General features: G+C 35.1%; 3 protein-coding genes across 3 annotated transcripts; 2 read left to right on the top strand and 1 right to left on the bottom strand.

Annotated features, from left to right (window-relative positions):
• The first annotated feature begins 7,777 nt into the window (after positions 1–7,777).
• On the top strand, positions 7,778–11,078 carry LOC139881106 (protein ROOT INITIATION DEFECTIVE 3-like). Its single transcript, XM_071865633.1, has 8 exons — positions 7,778–7,978; positions 8,072–8,185; positions 8,273–8,406; positions 8,518–8,668; positions 8,797–8,996; positions 9,759–9,886; positions 10,225–10,457; positions 10,911–11,078. The coding sequence occupies exons 1-8, from the start codon at positions 7,778–7,780 to the stop codon at positions 11,076–11,078; spliced, it is 1,329 nt and encodes a 442-aa protein (XP_071721734.1).
• Positions 11,079–11,717: 639 nt separating this feature from the next.
• Positions 11,718–13,583, bottom strand: LOC139881105 (uncharacterized). Its single transcript, XM_071865632.1, has 5 exons — positions 13,419–13,583; positions 13,181–13,300; positions 13,016–13,084; positions 12,147–12,734; positions 11,718–11,954 (listed from the first exon to the last, which is right to left on the bottom strand). Exons 1-5 carry the CDS (start codon positions 13,581–13,583, stop codon positions 11,718–11,720), a joined length of 1,179 nt encoding a protein of 392 aa, XP_071721733.1.
• Positions 13,584–21,256: 7,673 nt separating this feature from the next.
• Positions 21,257–21,949, top strand: LOC139881104 (transcription factor bHLH87-like). The gene has a single exon (XM_071865631.1). It carries the CDS (start codon positions 21,257–21,259, stop codon positions 21,947–21,949), a length of 693 nt encoding a protein of 230 aa, XP_071721732.1.
• Positions 21,950–25,580: the final 3,631 nt, after the last annotated feature.

Raw genomic sequence — 25,580 nt, 5'->3', positions numbered from 1 at the left:
GAATCAACTTATACCGTTAATTAGTCATTTTATTATTTCAACCAATGGCAAAAGACCAATACACAATGTTTAAAACACTCCATCTCAAATCAAAATGATAGGAAAAAATCTCTAATATAGTGCGTACAAAGTTCTCCAACTAATCAATAAAACACTCTACCAACAAATTCTCTCTATATAAGAAGAAGAAAAGCAACATCGACTCCTATGAATCAACAATTCGCAACTCTATATCTCCTACTTTGGAAGATAAGCATATTTCTCGCTTGACTTCCCGGGGATTTCAAAGAGAACCATTCCACCTCTAAGGACATGGAATTCTTTAGAATTTTAACTTCCCCAAGAATTTTCGAGAGAACCATTCGACCATAGCTTTAGACCTCGAGTAACCTTACATATTGGCTTTAAAACTCGCCATATCGAGCTCGAAAACCAAATTCAAAGAATAAATGGTCTAAGTTCTCATCATCCAAGCCTAAAAACTACTTAAAGCATCAAGACATTCCTCATTTTTTTCACTGCTAATCACCGTAAAATAGGTAGCCAAATGATAAATTGATGCCTCAAGGTGGTCCTGGCCCCACACATGCTTCTGCACCATTTGACTCGACGATGCTTCAAACGGATATCTTCATACCCTCGTGCCTAAACGTCACCAGTCTAGATAATGCCATTAGAGTTAGAGGATATTGTTCAATTTATTTTATTTTTTTATAAAAGGATAAATTTATTAAGAAATATTTAAGGTTGAGTGGGACTTGATAGAATCAATATTGTATGCATCGGTTGGGTTTTGGAACCACTTCTTCATCTTATAATCTTTTTGAGGCTCAATTGCATTCATGATCTTCGTGCCAGAAACCTGGGATTGGACTTCATCCCTTAACTTTCCACTAGTTTATTTGAGCTATCCTCCATAAAATTGGCTTTGTTGATGTCTATTATGAAATCCTGTCCCAACTCCTCAACAACAGACACTTGAAACTCTCTCCACAATTTGAACATCGATACTTTCATTGATATAATCTTATAACCGGAAACCAAAACAAGTGCTTTCCGGAGCATCGGTCTAATCTTTGTTTGATTATATTGTCGTGCTTATGTGTTAGATATGAGAACGAAATCCACCACGAGAGGAAGAGTTTGTTCAATGATCTGAAACGATGAAAAACAGAGTTGACGATGAACAGTGACTTTCGAATTGAAAAACTTTGAACTGAAATTAAATTGCTCTTCCTCTTTGATTCTTCAATACTGCAAAATAAAAGGATAAACTAATTTTTCTTCCATTTGATTTAAACTAAATACAAAAATTAAAATGGAATGGAAACTCCTCTCATTCAAGTTCTGAAATTCTGAGACTATTACAATATATAGATGAGCTTTATTTGCTCAGCAAGCACAATTTTCAGATCCATTTCAAGCAATGGACGAATCACAAGTGTGCTAATGAAACAAGGACAAGTGTCACTAGTATTGGCTAAGAAAAACCATAATTCTAAGCTAAAAAACAGAAAACCAGCAAGGAAAACCAATATTGATTTTAACCAGCATTTGACAGTAAATGCAAAGAAAACTAGTAATGTAACTTTTAAGACTAATTCTAACTTCTAGCCAAGGGACCTCAAATGCAGCAATAGACATATTCAAAATATTATACAAGACTAATTTGCATCAAACAATCAGCCAATTCCCACAGAAAATCAAAAATAACCATTTAAGCTCAAAATGTCTCTAAAAGTGACTGCCAAAATATTTTTTTATACCTTTGCTTGCTATGACTCAAATGCAGCCATTCAAACACTTCATAAACATCATATAGAACATAAATGCAGCATCCAATGTATAGAAGAGAAAAGATAGTATTATAATCGATTGTATTGTTCTTATTCACTATAATGTTAATTTATACATAGAATGGTACAAAGAACCTTGACTGCTATAGGTAATACTTTACTAATACATATTGACAGGTGCATGTGCTAGAATCAAGAGAGAATCCTTTCCTAATCAGATATGGACAAATACATCAATTGTTATCACGTAATTAATTTGTTAGGAGAATATTGAGGATATTCGGTTACTCTTTTACACGCCCCCGCAAGATGGTGCTCCCGTCAGAGACACCAATCTTGGATCATTGCCTATTGAATGGTAATACTGTAAGCGGCTTGGTTACGTGTCAACAAGTTGATCTGCGGAATAAATATGAGAAACTGCAAAGGAGCCACTTGCGACATGTTCACGAACAAAGAGATAGTCGATAGCAATGTACTTCATTCTTGAATGGAAGACGAGATTAGGAGAGAGATAAGTAGCTCCGACATTGTCATAATAGATAATTGGGATTGACTTGCTCGTGAGCTTTAGTTCCGTCAGTAAATTCTTAAACCATAATACTTCTACAGCAGTTGAAGCCAAAGATCGATATTCTGCTTCCGTGGACGATCGAGCAACTATTTTTTGCTATCTAGAACACCTGAAAATTGCATTGCGACCCAAGATAGACAACATATGTTGACATAGATGAATAGTTGTCTTTATTCCGTGCCCAATCAGCATCAGTAAATGCAGTAACATATAGTGGTTAGTGTTTCTTCAGAAAAAGACCGTGGTATATTGTGTGCTTAAGATAGCACAAAATTCGCTTAGCTGCTGTCCAGCGAAGCTGTGTTTGGGAGTGCATAAATTGGCTAATTTGTTTACAGCATAAGAGATATCTGATCGTGTCAGGGCCAAATATTGGAGTGCACCAATAACCTGTCTAAACTCAGTAGGATTTGTAAGAGGACTGTCGTCATTGACTTGTAAAGGAGGATTGGCCGACATTTCGAGCAATCTTTGGCATGCAACATATTTGTCCTTTCAAGAATGGCTCGAATATATTGATGTTGAGTGAGAAGAAGTCCAGTATTGGTATGGATGATTTCAACACCAATAAAGAAATGAGGTGTTCCCAAATCCTTTACTAAAAATTTCTTTACCAGTGCATCAATGAATGAAGAAATAATATCATTGTTGTTTCATGTAACAAGCAAATCATCAACATAGATAAGAAAGTATAACACCACATTGCCTCTAAAAAAGGTGAAATAAGGACGCATCGTTTTTAGAATTTGTAAAGCCAAAGGAGAGTAAGAATTTGCTTAATTCGGTATACCACGCACGCGGAGCTTGTTTCAGCCCATAGATTGCCTTCCTTAGTCGACATACATGGCCCGAGTGGGTTTCATCAATAAAACCAAGCGGATGATGCATAAAAACCTCTTCTGTCAATGAACCATGTAGAAAAGCTTTATTCACATCAAGTTGGCGGAAGTGCCAATCGCGTGATAACGCAATAGTAAGTATAGTGCGAATAGTAGCAGGCTTGACAATAGGACTGAATATATCATGGAAGTCGACACCTGGTCGCTGATGAAAACCTTTTGTAATGAGTCTTGCTTTTTATCTTGCAATAGAGCCATGCGGATTTCGTTTAATGCGAAACACCATTTGCATCCGACGATGGTCTGGCGATAATTTGGTGGAACCAGCTCCCATGTACCATTATTTTGCAGGGACGTGAATTCTTCTGACATGGTTGTCCTCCATTCATTGTGTTTTTGTGCTTGGGAGAAGCAGGTGGGTTCGATTGAAGGGGCAACAAAATTTGGATTTGAAACCTGAAAAATTTTCTTAGGTTTAAAGATGTTATTTTTAGCTCGGGTGACCATGTTGTGATTATTGAGAGTCGATGGAGCAGTCGGGTTCATAGCTCATTGCCACGAGCACTAGGACTAGTTGGTAGAGAGCTGCCATAAATGTTAGATTCACGAGAAACAATAAGAGAATTTGAGTGAAATTCATTTTTGGATGAGAAAGAAGAGTGCATACCTGATCCAAGAGAAGTTTCAGGCAATGAGGTAGTTGGTGGCGAAAGAGCTGGCAATGAGGCTTTATCACCTGTAGAAGCAGTAAGTGAAGTATTATAAGATGGTAGAAAACTAAGAGAGGGAAGCCAATATGAGAGTAATGTCGTCATATCAGTTCTCATGTCAATGAGAATTTTTGAAAAGGAAATTCAGTTTCTATGAACGTAACACGTCTAGAGATGAAGATATTTTTGATTGAATATCTAGACATAAGTAACCACTTTGGTTAGGAGGGTAGCCGATAAAAGCACAAGGGGCCGACTTGTGTTCCATTATGTTTGCAGCGTACGACTTCAACCAGGGAAAGCACATGCAGCCCAAAAGTTTCAATTTCTGATAATTTGGTTTGTCATTGAATAATGTTTTGAATGGACTGCCAAGATTGTGCAGAGGAGTAGGTAAACGATTTATGAGATACACAATAGTCATAAAAGCTAGTGTCCAATATTCTTGTGGAATACTTGCTTAGAGTAAGGCATGTATTCACGATATGTTGGTGACGCCTTTCAGTGACACCATTGTATTGAGGAGTATATGGTGGAGTTTTTAAGTGTTGAATCCTTGAATTAGACAAAAAGGTTTGAGAGTAGTATATTCACCGCCACCATCTATATACATCGTCAGTATTGGTCTTTTAAATTGTTTTTCAACAAGAGCTTTAAAATGCTAGAAGGTGGAGAGTGTGTCTGTTTTCAATCGAATAGGATAAACCAAGTGAATTTGGTGAAGTGATCCACAAAAATTATGTAGTAAAAAAAACCATCAAAATATTGGATGGGAGATGGTCCCCAAACGTCACTGTAAACTAAATCAAGAGGGCCACTGCTTTTCAAGGTGGATTCTCCAAATGGCAATTGTCGACTTTTATTGCATAAACATGACTGACAAAAAAATTGAGATGACAATGGTGAATTAAAAGAACAAAACCAGTAGAAGCTAAATGTTATATTATTTTTGTGGACGAATGTCCAAGCCGACCATGCCAACTGGAGGGCGAAGCGAGAGATGTTTTAGTTGTAGAGAGAATGAGAGGAGAGTTATGTCATGATGCCACCTCTATCGGCTACTCATAGAGATCATGCCTGGTCCTTCCTTGAATTAGTTGACTCCCCATATGGATGTCCTTGACAACAAAAGATGAAGGGAAAAATTCAATAAAGACTTTGTTAGTGCGACAAAATTGACCAACTGAGATCATATTTTGTTTCATAGAAGGAGCACATAAAATATTTGAAAGTTTAAAATGAGGAGAAAGATTTAGAGAACCAGTATGTGTAATGGCCAAACCTGTACCATCACCTATGTGAACATTGTCAGGACCCTCATAATTCTGTTGAAGTTGAAGGTTGGAAAGTTGGGAAGTGACGTGGTGAGAAGCTCCAGAATCTAATAACCACTTATTCTCTGAGGAATGACTGGCAGAGGTGTTGTAGGGTGAGGGGCGTTGAGGTTTGAGATGAGGAAACAATTGATAACACCTTTTGGCATCATGTCCCTTTTTGCTATAGATTTGACAGACAATGGGATTATTATTCCTATTGGAATTTGAATTCGGATTGGTGTTAGGAGTGGGAAGGAGACCAGGAGAGTTGCTTTTGGTGTTACGGTTTTGGTAGTTGGATGGGGGAGAGTTGTTGGATTGACGAGCAACATTGGCTGAGGGAATGGTAGTGTCAGTGTATTACTTTTCTTGATGGAGGATGAAGGTTTCAAGGTCCACAATTTTGTCAAAGAGTTCCTCAAAAGGAATGATATCGTCCCTTGAACAAACCTGAGATACAATCTCCTTGTATGCAGGACAAGGCCACGAGTTATGTAAACCAAAAGATCGGCATTAGAAAGAGGATAGCCCGCATAAGTCAGTTTGTCGGAGATGCGCTTGATCGACATAAGATATTCAGTAACAGAGAGTGACCCACGAGTCATAGCAGCAAGCTTACCTTTTAGATACACCGCATGAAAGCTAGAGCACTTAGCATAAAGTTTAGCCAGGCGAGACCATGCCTCGCGACTGGTTGTTGCCGAAGAAATCAATGGCGCAATCAATTCAGAGGAGAGATGAAAAGATAACATTAAGAATCATTTTGTCTTGATGACGCCAAAGAGAAAACTTAGGATTAGGAGTAGTACCGCTTTCAGTGGTAATTGTTGATGGGAGGGCAGACGAGGATGCCATCAACATATCTGAGCAGATCTAAGCAAAACAGAAGAGAGTCAAACTGGGCTTTCCAAGAAGTATAATTTTGAGAAGTGAGTTTGAGAAGCATATGGGCAGCAACATTGATAGAGATGAGACTTGGTATTGTAGAGGAGATAGTTGTGGCAACCAACGGAGACTTGTGAGGGAGAAGTGTTGTCGAAGAGGTCAACATGACAAGGATCGAAAAAATACTCGTTAGAGTTTGAGATAGCCTGATGCCATGTAGAAGAGAAAAGATAGTATGATAATCGATTGTATTGTTCTTATTCACTATAATGTTAATTTACATATAGAATGGTACAGAGAACTTGACTGCTATAGGTAATACTTTCTTAATACATATTGATAGGTGCATATGCTAGAATCAAGAGAGAAATCCTTTCCTAATCAGATATGGACAAATAATTAATTTGTTAGGAGAATATTGAGGATATTCAGTTACTCTTTTACCCAATCACCATTTTGCAAGAAAAAACCAAAAAAGGCCATTTGAGTTCTTCAAAGTGCAAAAATAACAATCTGGATGGTCAAATTCTTCATATGAGCTTTTTCTGCGTTTTTCTTTCCAGACATGTTTAGAATACTATTTTACAACTGCTGTCAAAGTTTGAGCCCATTCCAACATACCGTTAGAAAGATAGCCGTTTTGGTCCCTACAATACTTTCTGCGCTTCAGGTCCTCAGACATAATTTTCTGCAGATTTCTCTATTTGAGGAGCAATGCAGGTCGGTTCCAGCTCTTCCAACATCTCTATATAGCTCTCCAAGATGTCACCAACCTTCACAAACAACACTTCAAGTGCCTTCTTCATCAATGACATCATTTTCAAGCTTTTCTTCATCTTCAAGCAAACTTTGCTCATCATATTCAACATAATGGACTTGATTACTTTTTTCATTACAGAATTCTTGGAACAATCCAATCCAACATTATATACACATATTTTACAAACGAACCAACCAGCTTCACAAAAAATCTTTCTCCCAAACATGAAGAGAAACATTTGTGACATGAACCCACACAAATCTTTTACTGTACTAGGAATATCGCTAGGAATAAATCATTCCATATCCAATGGAATTCAGCACTATCAGCTTTATTGTTTCATGAATCATTCCTCAAAAGTTTAAGCATGCTAGTGTTGGCCAAAAACCAGTTAACAGAGATTAGTTGTGGCCCGTTAAATGGCTTCCAAGCTAAAATTTAATTCAATTGAGGAACAATTATAAGATGCATAAAAAAAAAAAAGACTTAAACTCATATTTAATTATAACGGTACCTTAATTTCAAAAAACCAAAAAAAAAATTATGACGGTACCTTTGTCTGAAAAAAAAAAAAAAATAAAAAAAAAAAATAAAAAATTATCAAAATAAATAAATAAATAAATAAAATGTATGTAAGCCCAATTTGTCTAAGCTCAAAATATGTAATACAAGCCCAATAGTAATATTTGAACAGTAACCATAAACCGGTTAAACCGAATAAATGACACTGATATTATTCGGATCCATTAATCTCGAAATCAAACCGAACCGTTACAATATAATTCGATCTCGATGCCCAAAATGGTCAAGACTCTCGAGTTTGTTGCTATTCGTAATTGTTAAACCCTTGCAAAAGCCCCACAAAGCAGCCAAACTATATTCATCAGATTTCCCATTATGGGTGAATTATTGATTGCATCTTCTTCAGTCGACTCCGGCATCGGCTGCTGGGACCTTCACACCGGCGCCGACCTCCTCCGGTACAAGTCTTGCGCCTCTCCGCCGCACGGACTCGTCTGCGTTGGCCACCGCTTCCTAGCCTCCTCCCAAATCCGAGACTCCGGCGCCGCCTCCATCTCCTACTGGTCCTGGTCAAAGGTGGGGCATTTTCACCATCATTTTTCATGTAGCTAAAGTGTTCGATAAATTATTTCAACCAAAAAAATAATTAACCTTTTGTTTTATTTACAGCCTCAAGTTGATGTTAAGAGTTTTCCATCGGAGACGATTAAACCACTCGCTGCAAACAGCGAGGGAACTTATATTGCTGGGGGCGGTTCATCTGGGAATATATACTTCTGGGAGGTGAAGTTTTAATGATCGATTATATTAGTTTTGCTTTGTTTAATTGTTGTCAGTTGCTAAACTGTAATTTTTTTTAAAAAAGTTTAGGTTGCTACTGGTAGGCTACTAAAGAAGTGGAATGCACATTTAAGGGCAGTGACATGTTTGGTTTTTTCAGACGATTCGTCTCTCATAGTTTCTGCCTCAGAGGAAGGAAACATTAAACTTTGGTCCCTCTTCATGTACTTTCCTATCACTCATTTCATGTTTTGGTACATTTGCCTACTATGCTGTTATTGGATGCTTATGAATTACTGCCATTAATATTTTTTTTACTTATTGTTCTGTGCTAGGATATTTGATGATTATGCAAGGGAGCAGGCATCTCATATCTATGAGCATAGTTTTGCTGGCTATCATTCTGGCAGAGTAACAGATCTTGCCATAGGTTTGGGAGGAGGCAATGCAATTGTTGTGTCAGCTTGTGAAGATAAAACTTGCAAGGTCTAACTTTTTCTGTGTGCCACATGTTCTTTGTTCTCACAACCCTTTTGTTTTGTTAAAGGTTACCGTTGCTTACAAAAATTTGTTGTTGATATGTATATTGTTTGGAATGGTTGTGTATGGACTAGGTTTGGAGCTTAGCTGAGGGACGATTATTGAGAGATGTTATATTCCCCTCTGAAATCGATGCCATAGTATTGGATCCTGGTGAACAAGTATTTTATGCTGGTGGCAGAGATCACATGATCTATATTGCTGCTCTTAATGCTGAAAGCAAGCCAAATAAAAATTATCAGAGGCATATCATTGGTGTTTTGTCTGGTCACAGGTACTCCACTTATATTCTGATGTGTTTTATTGGTGGATGGGTAATTTTATAGTGACTCTCTGATATTTACTTACAAAGATCATCATTCACTACTCAGACCATGTAAAGGATTTAGTCTTGACGTGAGTCATTTTCATGCATTTATTAACACAGTTAGCAACTTATCAACTATCATGCTCGCTGGTTTTTGCTTTTGTACTCTATAGAAATCTTCTTTTGTTGGCATCATTGCATTTCCTCGTGTTATTCCCGAGTTCAGTTTATTATCAACAATTGTTTCACATGTAATGATTAGACTGAGCTCTCAAATATCAGATAATCCCCTCTAATTACTTTTGGGGGCCTTTCATTAAATGTTAAAATGGTTTTGAAAGATTTGCAAAGGAACTTTCTGGCGTTCTCAATATACACATTGAATGACATCTCTGACTGCAGTATCTTTATATCGGCAGACGCAACAATTTATATCCGAGGAGAAACCATTTTTAAACACTTTCAGTCACATTTCTTTTCAATTGGAGCTCAAAGCGTTTTTCGTTTATTTTATTGTCTAATTGTTGTGTTGGCCATCATGCCATATAGTGGTTGAAACTTCACAGCATGTCCATCTAAAATATGTTGGTGATAATCTGACTCACAATCAAATTTCACACTCCCATAGTTTTTGCAAGTTATTCTGACCTTGGGTTCATTTGTCTGGTCATTGCTTATTTATCAACTACTACAACTCTACGAAGTACTTTTTGCCCTCTATTTGAACAGCAAGGGTATTACTTGCTTGGCGTCTAGCAGTGAAGGAAATTTGTTACTTTCTGGATCTGCTGATGGAGAAATACGAGTTTGGGAGCCAAAAACTCATACCAATGTCCGGACATTCCAACATTCAACTGGTTAGTACAAACAACCCCAAGACTGATCTGTTTTCCTATGAGGAACTGTCTGTGTCTATGTTTCTTTTGTGTGTGATGATGGTTACCTACTGTTGTGTTTATAAAAATGGTAACAGCATCAGCTTTTACTTTTTATTATTTATTTATTTATAGTGAGTAGTCAATATGCAATTTCTTTGCTCCCTGCATCAATTTTAATTTCTTACTGCATTAGCTTTGAAGATGTACACATAAAGCACATTTGGCTGATTCCTAGGAAATCGTACTTCCCATAGTTTTTCAGAAAGAGGCAGGAAGGACCTTTATTTTCTTATTACCTAATATTCACGTACGCACAGGTCCCGTGAACAATATTCTGGTGGTTAGCCGCTCCTTGTCAAATGTTCACATGCAAACTTCGTCAAGGAGGCATGGCTCATCATCCTTTCCTCCGTTAAGTAAATTTTCAAATTCCGTAGACGAAAACACCAACAATGGAGCTATTGTTACTCTCCACTCTACTTGTGAAGTGCCTATTAATTCTCAGTACCGTAGTGCTGAAATTTTAGAAGATTGCATCAAAGAACTCCAGGTTTGATCAACTCATAACTGAATCCTCACTTCTTTTTTGTATTAGGTTCTAATTGTCATTGTGTTATCAAATTTGTTACTCCCTCCGTCCCAAATTAGATGCTAATATAAACATAATTTTTTATCCCAAATTAGATGCAAATTTTGACAAGTTTAAGGAATATTAATTATGTTTTTCTATTATACCCTCACCACCTTCACCATCTTCACCCTCATGTCCCCATGTACTCTCCCTCACCGACTTCACCATCTTCACCCGTGAGGGTTTTTTAGTCTATACAATCACAATTATGTTGGAAAATGAACTAAAAAACATGTTTTCTTGGTTTGTGTGAAATCCCCTAGATTAGCATTTAATTTGGGACGGAGGGAGTAATATTTATTGATATCTTTCAAGTGGAAAATGTCATCAACCGTGCATCTTACGCTCTTTTTTAATAATATATCCTGGCAGCAACAAGGCTCTGCTGCTTCCACAGAAATGGAGGTGGAGAGACTAAAGCAGGAATGTAACAGACATATGCAAATGAATCAGCAATGGAAGAAAATGTACGACAACTTGCATCAGTTCTGTGTAAACGAGCTAGTCGATGGAGATCAGAAGAACACTTCTAGTTCATAGACTATCATTGACAATTGTCATATGTACCTGACACCGTGAGAGTGTGGGAAGTAGTATATGTTTAACCAAAATTTTCATGACTTGCTTTCCAAGTTTCAAAACGTTTGCAGCTTGTACAATTTACATTTTCGAATGGGGATGAGTTGTTTCAGTCTGGACTTGGCAGTCGTCAAATTTGCGCCCATTTTATGCTTGTTTCAGCTTTCGACATCAATGATAGAAACCTATAACATGACATTTCACCGATTTTATGTCCACCCCTAAACTTAACATTTTTAGATTTAGTGAAGCACATAATAACAAAAACGAATTCCTAGTGTAACAAGATTTCTGCAACTGCAAAAATATTCTAACAGTGACATGATCAAATTTCCTTGTGTTTCGGCGACAATCTAATGCCTCCATCTATCTTTGTAAAATTTACAAGCTAAAATGTTAGTATGATCTTGCACAATCCAAGTAAAGCTATCATCAGATTTAATAAAAGAATTAACAAAGGCATAACTGAAACCACTTGCCAGATGCAGTTATCAATGCTATTCATTTCAAGGAAACAAGTAAATACCAAGTACAAAATACTATATGAACTTGTATGCAAATACGAGCATATTTGAACAGGACTACTTGAAAAGGGTATATCTAGCGACGACGGAGGACTCTAACACCATGCTGAACTGATGATGAAGAAGGAGATAAACCCAGGCCTGCAGCGTAGTGGCGGGAGCGAGTGATAACTCCAGTGATATTTTGAAGCTTCGGTTTTGGTTCACGGTATATAAGCTCATCTGCTCCCATTGGGCTCTCTGGTAATTTGTTCTTTCTTTTCTTACTCAGCATTTGCCATAATAGATTGTCATCAACCTTCTTGCCTGTCAACTTATAAACAGACATGCATAATACTAGTTAGGCTCAAAACAAAAATTAGTCAGTCACTAGCATTTGTACAGCTAAACAAAATTATATCTGGCTGATGACTAACAATTTCCATTACAGTTTTCGAAATTTACAACTCTACCAGTTTTCTAGCAGACCAAGATCGTAAAAATTAATGGCAATCAAGAGGTTTACCTTATGTGCTGCTCCAAACTGGCCTGTCTGCAATTTCCTCACTCTTTCTTCAGTTTCCTTTAACTTGCACAATGCCTCCCTCTTCGCTTCCTCGGCAATTCTGGAATTTGTTCTCGCTTCCTCCAACTGAAGCCTACCATTTTCTAATGAAATTTCTATTTCTTCCACCATAGACAAGAATTGAATGCTCAAACCCTGCTTGATATCAGAGTGAAGACCTTTCACAAAATGTACAACTGGTGGACACATTTCTTTTGCTAAATCCTGCATCAAGTTGTCCACCCCATTTTCTACCGACCCAAGCACTCCACAAATTTTCTCAAATACAGCACGAAATATTTTCATCGACACCATAAACACCTCTTCCTGGCTTTTACCATCAACAGTGGATAAAAAGTGTACTGCCTTCTCCAAGAATTTCTTCATTGTGGCCCGGTGGTTTGCCAAGCTTTCAAGGAGATCGTTGTGGTGAGAGTTGACTTGGGCTTCAACTTGTTTGAGGGTACAAAAAAGGTTTGACAATCGAGTCTGCTGGCTCTTTACAAGCTCTTTTCCAGCTATGCTTGCTTTGTTTCCATAGTTTCCTCCCTGGTGAGGCAGAAGGATATTACAGAAGATGCATGCAAGGTGTTTTCGTCAAAAAAGTAAAAATTATCAGTCTCTCGTGCAAAGCTTTTTCCAGCTAAATGGTTGAATTCCCAATACATCATGGTAAACATCTTTTTTCACGAAACAACATGACACATCGAATTTCAATCATCATTTATCAACACAGAAGAATTACGCACAAATGCAAAAAACAGCATTACAGCCTAATCATTGAGTTATTTGTTAACAATAGGTCCTAAATTGATAATGGGAAATATTACCAAAAATCCGATATTCTGAGGCACAGTCGACGATCCCGATGCGATGTCACGACTTGTTCTCTGTTCACTCTGGTGGAAAACAAAATAGTGAAACTAAATCATGAAAAATTAAAATTAAAATCGATTTAACCTTAAAAACAAAACAAACAACAGAAAGTAGCTTACATGAGTTGCGCGAGAGCTGATTATGATGGAACTGTATCGTCCTTCAGTAGCCATCTCCTTGTTCTTCAAGCCAACAAGAGTCATCAATGGAACGGACAGAGACTGGAAAACTTCTTCAGCCTACACAACAATCAGAAAAAATCAAATTCAAATTCAAAGCGACAGTGTTTAATCGCAAAGATAGAGATAGAGAGAGAGAGAGAGAGAGAGAGAGAGAGAGAGAGAGAGAGGATCTTACCTCATGTAAACCAATTTTGATGTGCGATTCAAGGTCTTGAAAAGCAATTTTGATTTGCTGGTGGCAAGAGACGAGTCTGACGAGCGTAGCCTTGTTGATCTCCACCGTAGATAGAGATGCCGCCGGAGATACTCGGGCCGCCGAACTCCTTCTAGTCATCACCATTTTGGCGGGAATCGTGTAGTTGAAATCGTGTTTGTTTCGACTGGTTATAGTCAAAGGCAGAAAGAATCAACTCGATCTATATGAAAATAAAAAACCGATTAAATATAAGTGAGAGGCCGATTTATGTTTTTAACTTGTTTGTCCATCTGATGGGCTTTTGGGCCTTACTGAGCTTCCCACTAGCCCAACAATCCTTCCTAGCCCAACAACTACATGATTGATGGACGAATGCTTGACCGTTGACTGGTGAGCTAATGGTGACATCATCAATTAATTCCCTCCCTAGTTTTCCCGCAAAACTGTCTTGCAAGACAAGTTACTAACGTACACACTACTACGCTACTAGATGTAATGTAAAAACATTTTTTTAGGTTTTGAAAGGAGATGATCAATTTTGGCAACAAGAAAACGAACCCAAGCTGAAAATCATGTGTAAAGAGATAACCGGTGGGACCGTATATATATTTGAGATTTTGATTGATAATATATTTATATTTTAATTCGAAGATATTTTAAAAAACACATAAGTATTTGTTTCTTTTAGCCAACAACAGTTCCCGATGAGGAAAGGAGGATGAAAAAAAAAAAAAAAGCTTTTTTATTAATTAAAAAATAAATATTGAATGTGATATTATAATGTGGGGGAGCGAAGATAATAAAAATATAATAATGTGATGATAATATTGCAAAGTAAAAGAACACAGACAGAGCCAACAACAAGATCTCTTCCATGGATTCTTTTTTTATCTAATCGAACCTATTCCCTGCACAGAGCTTGTCTTTCTTTCAATAACTTATTTATTTGTTACTAGTTGAGAGAGAGAGATTTAAACTAGAGTTTTTTTTTTTAATAAAAATAAAAACTAGAGTTAATTACGTACATTATATATATATTGAACATTACATTATAATTATGAGCATGACTCTTTGGCAGATCTTCCAAGTCACATATATTGAATTTTGTAAGAAAAGTTATGTATTGTATGTTTAATGATGATTCATGAACTTGTATCATGTACTCTTAAATAACCTAATTTTAGGGTTATGCGGTATATATCTATCCTGGAATAAAATTATATAGGGGGAACGAATTGGGAAGGAGACAATTAAAAGGCATGTTGCCGAAAATGGCAAAAACGAAGGCAAGGTTGTCGTTTTGTAGAGGCACAAAGTGTCAAGCCTCTTAAATTAAATACAACCAAGGTGTCTCCTTATCAACGTCTAAGTCATATCATTACGCACAAATAATATTGGCCCACTTTTTCTATCTATCTCTCCTTCAATTTAAGAGGTTAAATATTGTCGAATATGTGGTAGTTTAATGTCTCATTTCTTAATTAATAAGGTCAGGTTTGATTTTCATTTTTATTGAATAAAAATATTATATAGCTAATTTTCTAACATTTTTATCTCACAATTAATATTTTTCTTGTAAAAATATTCGAAGAGATTTAAATAATTCCAAAATAAAAATATATAAGATTAAGGGGCACGAAACGAATCGAATGGTAACTGATCAAATCGATCGGTCCGAAACAGCTGAGAATCGCCTAAATTAATTAACCTAGTGATCGCTTTGGACTAAAAAATAAAAAACAAACATATTTGAATGATTTTTTTTTTTGTACGAAGATAAAAAGTGATCAGAAGGTCGTAAAAACTAAGATAAGTATATCAAATCAAATTGTTCAAATAAATAAAAAATAAACTTCTAAAAATAATCAATTGAGCTGAATATAATCCAAATAAAATATTATTCATTTTCATTTTACAGTTTGGGATTAGCTGGCACATTTTTATTGGTTTACATCTAACTAATTAATAAAATTAATCTTGACTAAAAAATATTAAGCAGTTCAACTTGACTAAAAAAAAATTCAACTGACCAATCAAAATGGTAAAAAGCAGATAAAATTGAACCGAGACAAAACCAAGGGCCTGTTCGGTATGCTTCAGTTTTCGGAAAATTTTCGAAAATTTCTCATTTTTCACAAAATTCTCATTTTCTTTTGAAAATGCGTTTAGTAGACGATTTTTTCGTTTTCTTTTTTCACAAAATTCTCTGAAAAATGTGAGAGTCAAATTTTTAATTTTCAAAATTCTCAAAGAACTGAAATGAAAGAAATGAAAAATGCCAGGGGTCAAAGCGTATTTTCCCTAACTCACAACCACCACTGCTGATCGTCACTCCGTTCACGGCCGTCGTCCGTACACCATCAAATTGGTGGCTCCTCCTCGAGCAGGAATCACAGTCGACGCCTCCACCACGGCTTCACACTAGATCGACGGGGGAGAACGATCGTTCATCACTAAACCGAATCTCCTCATTCCGATAATCATCCTTCACCGTCCGATCATAATCAAGCTCAACTTCTCTTGCCGCCGCGTGCCACCACGTCCTTTAATGGTGGTGGTGGCGAAGGTCGAACTCGACCACCGACTCCCGCTCCAGATCTACCTTGCCTCAGCCCACTCTCGTCACCACCAAACCAATCAACCCTTCGGACATGCTCCAGCTCTGCTCCTCCACCGGACAACGCCGGCTCAGCTGTACCGACGACGTCGGGAGTGGCGACTACAGAGCCGGAATCGAACGACGGCGACGAAAGGTCAGGTCGTTGATTGGGTGGTGGTGGATGACGGAGGAAGAGCCAAAATGGGATGTTTGACTTAAAAATTAGGGATTTTGGCTTTTGGGATTTGGAAAATTTGCCACTGAACAAGTTTTTAAAAAAATGAAGATGAAATGAAAATTGGGATTGTACAGTAGTTTTCGAAAAACGAACTGAACGGGACCTAAGCTTGCGGGAATATATATATATGTGAAAAACTGTACTTTATATCTCCTCCAAAGAAAATATTCTTGCTGTTTTGAATCGAAGGAAAATATTTTTCGTTAAATAAAAATATCACAAAAATACTATTTTGTCGTTAAAAAATATCAATTGACACTTTTGTTCGTTAAATGATATGGAAGAAATTGCAAGTGGCCCTTTGGAATGCGACCTGATCATATGACATGGAAATCGGTTCCGTTCGTAATCGAAACGGCTGGGTTCATAATCGAATCTGTCTGGTTCATAATCGAACCTTACCTCTTCCTAGGGGTGGGCAATAACCGACCAAATCCATGGTTTTAACCAAACCGATTGATTTGGTTCGGTTCGGTTCGGATAGTTTTTAAAAATGGTTCGGTTTTGGTTTGTCAAAAAAATATCCATTTTATTTTGGTTGGTTTGGTTCGGTTTAATTGGTTTTCGGTTAAAACCGAAAATAACCAAAATTAAGGAATATTTTTAAATTTTTATATGACAAATTTAAATAAGCTTGTTGCAAAAAGCTCACGTGCAAATCAGAATGAGGATATCCTAATGCACGATTGAAGATGATGGAATTTGATGCAGCTATTACTGTGTTCGACTTCAATATTTGTTCGACTTGTAGGCTGTTGATGTTTTAATTTTTTGTTTAGAATTGTTTTGCTTAAAGTTTTCATTTATGTCTTGCTTTCTTCATTTTACATCGGAGATTCTATTTCTTCCATTACAAGCTTTGCTACCTTGTGCACAAAGCAACAAGAAACCAAACATATATTATAAAATTGTAGTTTGAGAAAAGTTTGGTTAAAACCGAAACCAACCAAAACCGACCGGTTGGTTTTTGGATATAACCGATTTTAAAATGGTTCGGATTTGGTTCATCAATTTCAATAACCGATATTTTTGGTTTGGTTAATTTTTTTTAGATAACCGAACCGAAACCGACTTTGCCCACCCCTACCTCTTCCCCTCCTACATCTTATGCCGGTCCCGTACTGCAGACGACGACTCCGACGATCATCCGCCTCCAACATCGTTCTCTTCTATTCACAAAACCGCCAACGCTCGTCTGCTTTCTCAGATCTGCGTCGTCTCCTCTCTCAAAATTGTCGCCGCTCGTCTCGTCTCTCAGATCTAGCATCCCCGTCTTGTTCTCGGCTTATATTTTGCAAAGTTCATATTTTTTAATTAATCAATTTCAATTAAAAGATTATTTTTGTTCCAAGTTTTTTGTTGAAATCATTTGAAACTTGAAAGAAGATGGAGATGGTTGTACGGAAGGAGGAGTGACTTGCTGAAGCTTGAAGGAAGAGGAATGGCTGAAATTTTGGGCCGAATCCTTTCGGTTCAATTTTTTTATTTTTTTGCAGCCAAATGATGCGGCAATTACTGGTGACGTGGCATTTTTTCCATGCCATTTGACACATGTCAACCATTGATTGGTGTAAAGTATCACGTTAAACGTATTTTAACGTATTTAGTGACACGTAAAATAATTTAACAATAAAAATATCAACTGACATTTTTAAACGTTTATTTAACGTAATTATTTAAATGAGACATTGTTTTCCATTTAAAATACGGAAGATATTTCTTTAATCATCTTTATAAAGGAGGATATAAAGTAACATTGCAATTCTATTTCCAGCACATGAAGCAGGTTTTTGCTAAATTTTGCATCACAATGACCTGATCCTTCTCGAAATGCGTTCCTTCCCCAATAGTATATATTAGCTGGTTGGTTTTTATTTTTATCTAGCCCTAGATTAGATATTCTGTAGTTGACATCATATCGTGATCATAAATTCATAATATGCACATGCTTGAATAATAACCTTACTGGACCATTGCCACGTCTGCCAAGAGCATCCAACGGTCATGCTCCTCACCGTCACCCCGGGAGAGAAAATACTACACGGCGTCTCGATTCGATAATATTACATGAAAAGATTTAAATATATCTATCTTGTACTCAAGAAATCAAAAGAGACTATATATGTTAGATGTAAATGAGTATTAATATTGAGATTTGTGGTATTCATAATTTATGATATTTCAATGTATGATTCCCTATCTTATTCGATATTGATTATAGAATTCTAGATGTCTAGTATCTCATGATTAAACTAAACTTCTGATTACAACTTCAAAATAATACTCCTCACAGAAGTAATTTTTTAAATAATTTCTCATATATTAGAAAGCTGTGTTCTGACATCTGTCATGTGAATGTGGAGTTTCTCCGTTTTCCATTAAAGAAAAAGCAAGAAATTTTGTGCTAATGCAACCCAACAACTCATCAAATCTTACATATACTTGTTTATTTCTGTAGTGGCAACTTCCAAGTTGATATATAAAAAATGTTTAGATATCTTGTGTTATAAGCTCCATTTCACCTTCTTTAATATTTTTTAAGGCAATATATATATATATATGTTTTTTTCAATATAGCTAAATTAAAAATCTTATTGCTTCTTTTATGAGCAATAAGGTAATAGTTAGGTACGAAAAGTTATAACAAACCCTTGAAAAAGAAATTAAAACTTCTGTGGTTTTGTAGTTATATAACAAAACTTGGTATCATTCTTCTTAAATATTTTCGAAATATATATGCCACAATTAGTTTTTGTTTAACTAGTAACATAGAGAGGCTATGCGAAGGAATTTTTGTACAAGTGTTCTCCAATATTTACGTCAAGTAGCATTACTTATGGTTTATGACTTAATTAAATTACTTGAAAAGTTAAATGTTTTTACTTATATATGGACTAGTGATTAATTTCAATAACTATCATAATCATAAGTAATTACAAAAACACAAACCTCGATAAAAACAATACCGAACTTTCTAATTGGCCTATTTTGACTTGAAAATAAGCCAAAGTCTATCTAAAGAACAAAAATTAAGCAACCCCAAACACACGACGTTAACTAAATTTGAAGGCCTAGCTAGGGTCAACGAGCTCCGGGTCTAATATAAGAGAATACTGAGGATTCCCAAATACACCTCAAATATCGCGTAATGAAAGTTGTGGATCTCATGATAATAATTAATAATGAAAATAATTACATGTTTGTTTATAATTTATTATTCAAAAATTATAAATATTTATTTAAAATGAAATATTTATTAAAATAAGTATAAAAATAATATAAAAAAAATCAAATATATATAAATTTCATAAAACAATATTTGAGGTGAACTAAAATAAATTTTATTAAATCACGCTTGAAGTGGATGGGAGGAAGTATAATTAATTAAGGCTGTTATATATGATAAAGCCCCATAAGGGGCAGTTGACTTTTAATGGAAATTTATCAGCTAAGAACTCCGATCGTATTTATATACTATGTCGAAGGAAATTTCAGAATTGAGAAATTTAATAATTGAGGCACCACCAAAAAGCAGTCCTGCAAGTGCAAAGTACAGTTGTGAGATCTTGAAATAGTGGGTCATGATGACTATTCCTGTAAAAGCTTTTGAACCCCAATTGATGATTTTTTATTAAATTTTATCATCCATCACCTGGAGAGGATACTATAATTATAAGCCATTATTTTGTTCGATTTTGACAAAAATAATGAAGATCGATTACAAAAGGAGTGGAAATATTGGAAATGCTTTTAAGTTATTTGATATTCTGTGCCAACATCAACCTGGGCAAATAATTAATTTATATCTGTGATTTCATTTTAAATCATTCAAATATGTCCAGATAGATCATATATATAAAATGTTATCACTAAGCATGACAGGCTCCATCGAAGATGCCGTTCTTGGGCGCCATCGAATTGTTTTTCAGGAATAAAGAAAAAAAAGAAGAAACCCAACAACACAGATTTATACAAACTCTTACACACTTAAACTGAGCGAAAGTTAATGTTTAAATCTGGCAATATCGATCATAAGTCATAACACATTGTTACATGTTCATGATCATGATCATATTATATCCCCCAATTCCTTCGGTATCTATGTCCGAAATCGACCACAAGATCAACACGATTGAGATGTGGTCTATGGAAAAACAAATTGAGAATAATCGAACTCATGACTTAATATTATAAAAAAGAAGAAAGATTAATTGAATTGTTTCGATCGCAAATTTTATCTAATGTTTTTTTTTTTTAAAGTAAATTTTATCACATGTCTAATAATTTTTTTTCTCTATTTCTTATAAACAAAAATATGATTTGTTATATATTTCTAATTAGTCTATAAATAATATTATTCTATTTTATTTTTATTATAAATTTAACATAAATTTAAATCTTTTTAATATAAATTATAAACTATTTATATAATTAATTTATATATTTATTTTTTCAAATGATGGACCTTCGAATGGGTTTGGACTCATAAAATATATGAATGTTTTGCTCCAAACAAATTATACCAACTTACAAAAGTCCAATAAATTTGTGATAATAATAAAATAAAAAAAGAAGAATTTCAAACAGTATGATAAAATATAGTATTGGACCACTTGCATGTGTATATAGAGTGATATAATAAGATTCATCAAAAAAAAAAAAGTGATATAATAAGTATATAAATAGTGGATTGACACTGTATAGATAGTCTGTTCCCAATATCAACTATTTTATCTCACTCTCGACTTTCTATGTTATAATTTTCTTTTTTTCTCTTACCCTTACCATATAGCCTCATCTCATCAGACTCAGTTTGTTTTTCTCTTTAACACTGCAAAAATTCTGATAAAACTCATACTCTTCACTCTTCTCCTTTTATCTTCCCCATCCCTCTGCCTCTCAACACTTACAATTATAAATACCACTTTCCAAAGTTTATTTTTTTGTCTATATTTTTAAATTTCAGCACATATATAATCCATGGAGATTGGCCACTTCAAGTCTTTCCCATCAGAAGCTGATCATTTGGAGATGATGATAGACAACAAATTCCCGGATTTCTTCTACTATAACGACGTCGTTCATCTACCGACAACTGATCACGATCATTACTCTAGTCCTGTCGCCGGTGCAACTCATCATGCCTCCATTTTTGGTCCCAATATAATGTCACATTTTAATGATTTCGAAACTTACAATAATTTTAATAGTAGCAATGATGTACCTAATTCTAATTCTAGTATAAATAATTCAAAGTGGTCGGGGACATCGAATAGGGAATCAATGGCGGCAATGAGGGAAATGATATTCCGAATCGCGGCAATGCAACCGATCAACATCGATCCAGAATCAGTTAAGCCGCCGAAGAGGAGGAACGTGAAGATATCGAAAGATCCTCAGAGCGTAGCCGCGAGACATAGGCGGGAAAGGATAAGTGAAAGGATAAGGATATTACAAAGACTAGTCCCCGGAGGGACTAAAATGGACACTGCTTCAATGTTAGATGAGGCAATTCACTATGTCAAGTTTTTGAAGACTCAAGTGCAATCACTTGAGAGAGTAGCTGCTAATAGGCCAACTGGGCTAGGATTCCCTGTGCCAATGTCCAGTGGCACTTATCATGTTTCTCCTTCTACTTCTGCTGCACCACATGATCACTATGGAGATGCTTAATAATTAATTCCTTCTGTCTTAATTAATTAGCTTCTTTTTTTTCATCCTTTTTTTTTTCCGGTTAAAATCAATTAACAAAAAATATCAGACAGATGATTATAAATTAGCAAGCTATAGCTGGAGTATATAGTGATGCTAGTTTGGAGCTGCAAAGCTCCAATTTTAATTCATATAGGCGCTTGTTAATTCAATCAAATCCTTCTACCAATTCAATGAAATAAAATATTAACATCACCATTTTTCGATGGTTTAAAATTACATAGTACTATTATATAGTAAGAATTTTCACATTAATATTTTCTAAGCACTTGAATTATATTTGTAGTTTGAAAAATGGTATTCATATTAATTTTTTAGATTGACTGTCGTTTAAGAAAAAACATTCCATCAAAAACTGAACATATCAAAATACCCCAATATTAAGAAGGTGACAATTATATTGTGATGAAATTTTGAAGTGCCCATTAAAATAAACGCTGAATACCTTTATTAATCTGAAATTAAAAAGCTGAGTACTTAAAATGTAGAAACAATGTAATGTGCATTTTTTCGTTATGCCAATATAATGGACATTATGTTACCTTAATTTTCTCAAATCACATGAAATTAAAGACGTATCAAGTAATAGACTGTTGGAATATATGTATGATATCTGAAATCTTTCACCGTCCCAATAGAGAAAAGGGCCATATTAGAGTAACAGAAAACAATGAAAATTAAAAGAGGGGCCAAAAGTGCATTATAGCAATCTGACAGCGTCACGTTAGGGAAAAGATCTATGCCATTGTTTTTGGAACCGAAAAAACAATAACTTCATGTCATGGGCTCACTTGACAAGCTATAAAAAAACTCTCTTTCCTTGCTATAGTTTCTTACTAAGAGCATCATCGATGGTTTCTTACTTTTTTTTAATGGATAAATCAGTTATTTCATGCTATTCATAAGTATATATAAAATCTGAAATTATAATCATGAAGGTAAAGAGCAATCGAATTAGTACAACAAATTCGAATTAAATTGGAGCCGTTAAGTGTATAGATAGATGATTCCGTTAAGTTGGAACCAACGCAATTAAAAGCGTGAAATGAGCATATTCTTTTCACAAGCATCGCAAAATTCCATCTAGCTCGAATCATTGACTAGAATTGTGTCCAAATTTGAAGGTAGCAACCCTAAATAAATCGAGCCAAAACTTCCGAATCAATTAGAAGACTACCAACATTCAAACATACATAAATCAAATACTAAACATAATGCTAAACAACCTATGGTCACTTTCTAAAATAATAACAAAAATTATTCTGCCATTGTGGACAGACAAAATAGGTTGAGCAAAAATAAAAGACTATCGCGTAAAAATAAGGCAAAACACCTCACCACCTGGATCTAGCTCGTCGGAACCCGCCCAATCCTTGACGGAGCATCGGTAGAAATGACGAAGATGGTATCTTGGATCGAAAAAAAAACTAGTCAAAGTCAAGGGTGTTGTCGAAATCCAGCCACTATCACTCTCCAGCCTAAAAACTACCGAAACATGTCAAAACAAATCGGGAGCATCGTGGAATCTGACTCACTCCATTCTCTGGATTGCACAGAGTGGTTGGAGGGACCGGCTGCTGCCGCTGACTGCCACCTCTCTACCGACAGTTGATCGGAAAATCGTTAGGAGAAAAGTAGAAAAGAGGTAGGAGGGTAAAAAAGGGTGGGAACCAAGCACAAATTGAGGAGATCAAGGTAATTGCCACACTTTTTATTTTTAGCTATTTATAATTAATTGTCACATCTCATACATATTTTCTACAATACTTTACATTTATGCTCTTCCACTCAAAGGTCAAATATATTATTATAATAATATTTTAAAATTTAAAATAATTTGTGGAGAGGTATTTTAAGTTTGTTTTTGACAATCATTATATTTCTTAATCTCATCAAAATCTAAACCTGCGACAACTAATTTTGGACAAAATTACTCCATTTGTTTCACAAAAGATGATGTTTTGTTTAAAATGTCATTGTATAATTAATTTGATATAATGAAGCCAATTTAATCAAAAAAATATATTTCTTAAGCTATACATGAGTTTTGCTCAATATGGGGAACCTTTAGAAATATTTTTTCCACAAAAATTCCCTCCATACACCTGATTAATTACATCATGTCATTTTAACCAAAATATCAAGTATTGTGAAAGGGATGTAGTAATAGAGAGGAACCCCACCACTACCGAATCAATGGGACGAACGACGGTAGGCCAGCTGCTTGGTGATGGTGTGTTTTTTATTGAAAAAGGATGTCAAGGATTAGATTTGGGAGAAGAGTGAAAAATGGATGGCAGAGGTGTAAGATTTTATGAGATTTGAGAGACTTTTCTTTAATAGTTTCTTATTAAGACCATCATCAATGGAAATATACTATTTAGCCTTCACTTTTCGTCACATTTGAGATATGTAACGAAAATAGAAAAAATAATATACTCATACAATGGTATACCACATCTTTCCAATGCTATAAAAAAATAACATAATCATCAAAATAATAAATTATTAAAAAATGAAGAGAGAAATTTTGTAAAATAAAATAAGTTAAAGTGGAAAAGTCGTTTCAAAGATTAAATAAATGAAAAGTAAGTTAAAGATGAGTATGCTATTTAGTATCTAATCTATGTACTAAAAAAATGTGGTTGAAGAGGTCATAATTTTCGGTTTACCGCTGGGTGTTGTAATTAAGGTCCGGTATTAAGGACTCATTGCAAACTTAATACTCCATCCGTCCTTTTTACATGTTAATAAAAATATTTTATTTTCTTAAAATAATTGTCAATTTGACAAAGTTAAATACGAAAATTACGTTCTTCTCATTTTATACCACCATAAGTGTACACATTATGTGTTTTATATGTATATTAAAAAACTTATTTTATCTTATAATTTTAAGTTCATTTTAGAACTAAATTCCATAACTTAGTATATAACATTCATCTATAACAAATGAATAGCACATTGTAATATATTTTTTGGGGTCAAAATGACAAGCATATCCCACATTAAAAGTTGGTCAAAGTTTAGTTAACCAGCAATATTTTCAACATATTTTTACATCATATACACACCACATACCTTTACCAATTGTTGTCGATGCTTATTAAGATTATGATGATCAATTTACTAATTTTATCTTCAATTTCTCGATTTTTATGTATAATCTAAAAAATTGACTAGTATTTTAGAATCGAGAGAATAGTACTAATTACTAATATTGATTGAAATAAATGAAAAGAAACTAATGAATGACATTAATGACCAAATTCATATATTTTTTCTATAGTCATGATGGAAAAATTTATATCACGATGGATCACACCACCTACTCACACCATTAATAAGCTACCGAGTTCGATAGAAAAACCCCAACACCTCCATTTAGGAGGAAAAGTAAGTCAGCAAAAAAGAACCACACGAAGAGAGCAACGACTGATATCTCATTGGTAAGACAAAAACAATTCTAATATAATATAGCATTTCTAATTAATAATGAAGTATGAGTGATCCATCTACACACCGCCAATTAGATTGTCGTTGATTGTTGAGAATCCAAAAGAAAAAATCATGGCCCGAGTCGATTCTTGTT

This window comes from Rutidosis leptorrhynchoides, unplaced genomic scaffold (genome assembly GCF_046630445.1).
Source record: "Rutidosis leptorrhynchoides isolate AG116_Rl617_1_P2 unplaced genomic scaffold, CSIRO_AGI_Rlap_v1 contig114, whole genome shotgun sequence".
Classification (NCBI taxonomy): domain Eukaryota; kingdom Viridiplantae; phylum Streptophyta; class Magnoliopsida; order Asterales; family Asteraceae; genus Rutidosis; species Rutidosis leptorrhynchoides.
The sequence above is the reverse complement of the archived record's forward strand: the minus strand, read 5'-3'. Positions and strand labels throughout refer to the sequence as shown.

Coding starts and splice junctions, on each gene's coding strand:
- LOC139881105 (XM_071865632.1), bottom strand. CDS start 13,583: ATGGTGATGACTAGAAGGAGTTCGGCGGCCCGAGTATCTCCGGCGGCA. Junction 13,085..13,180: donor TCAGCTCTCGCGCAACTCAT/GTAAGCTACTTT, acceptor GTTTTCCACCAG/AGTGAACAGAGAACAAGTCG. Junction 12,735..13,015: donor CTCAGAATATCGGATTTTTG/GTAATATTTCCC, acceptor CTGCCTCACCAG/GGAGGAAACTATGGAAACAA.
- LOC139881104 (XM_071865631.1), top strand. CDS start 21,257: ATGGAGATTGGCCACTTCAAGTCTTTCCCATCAGAAGCTGATCATTTG.
- LOC139881106 (XM_071865633.1), top strand. CDS start 7,778: ATGGGTGAATTATTGATTGCATCTTCTTCAGTCGACTCCGGCATCGGC. Junction 7,979..8,071: donor CCTACTGGTCCTGGTCAAAG/GTGGGGCATTTT, acceptor TTTTATTTACAG/CCTCAAGTTGATGTTAAGAG. Junction 8,669..8,796: donor GTGAAGATAAAACTTGCAAG/GTCTAACTTTTT, acceptor TGTATGGACTAG/GTTTGGAGCTTAGCTGAGGG.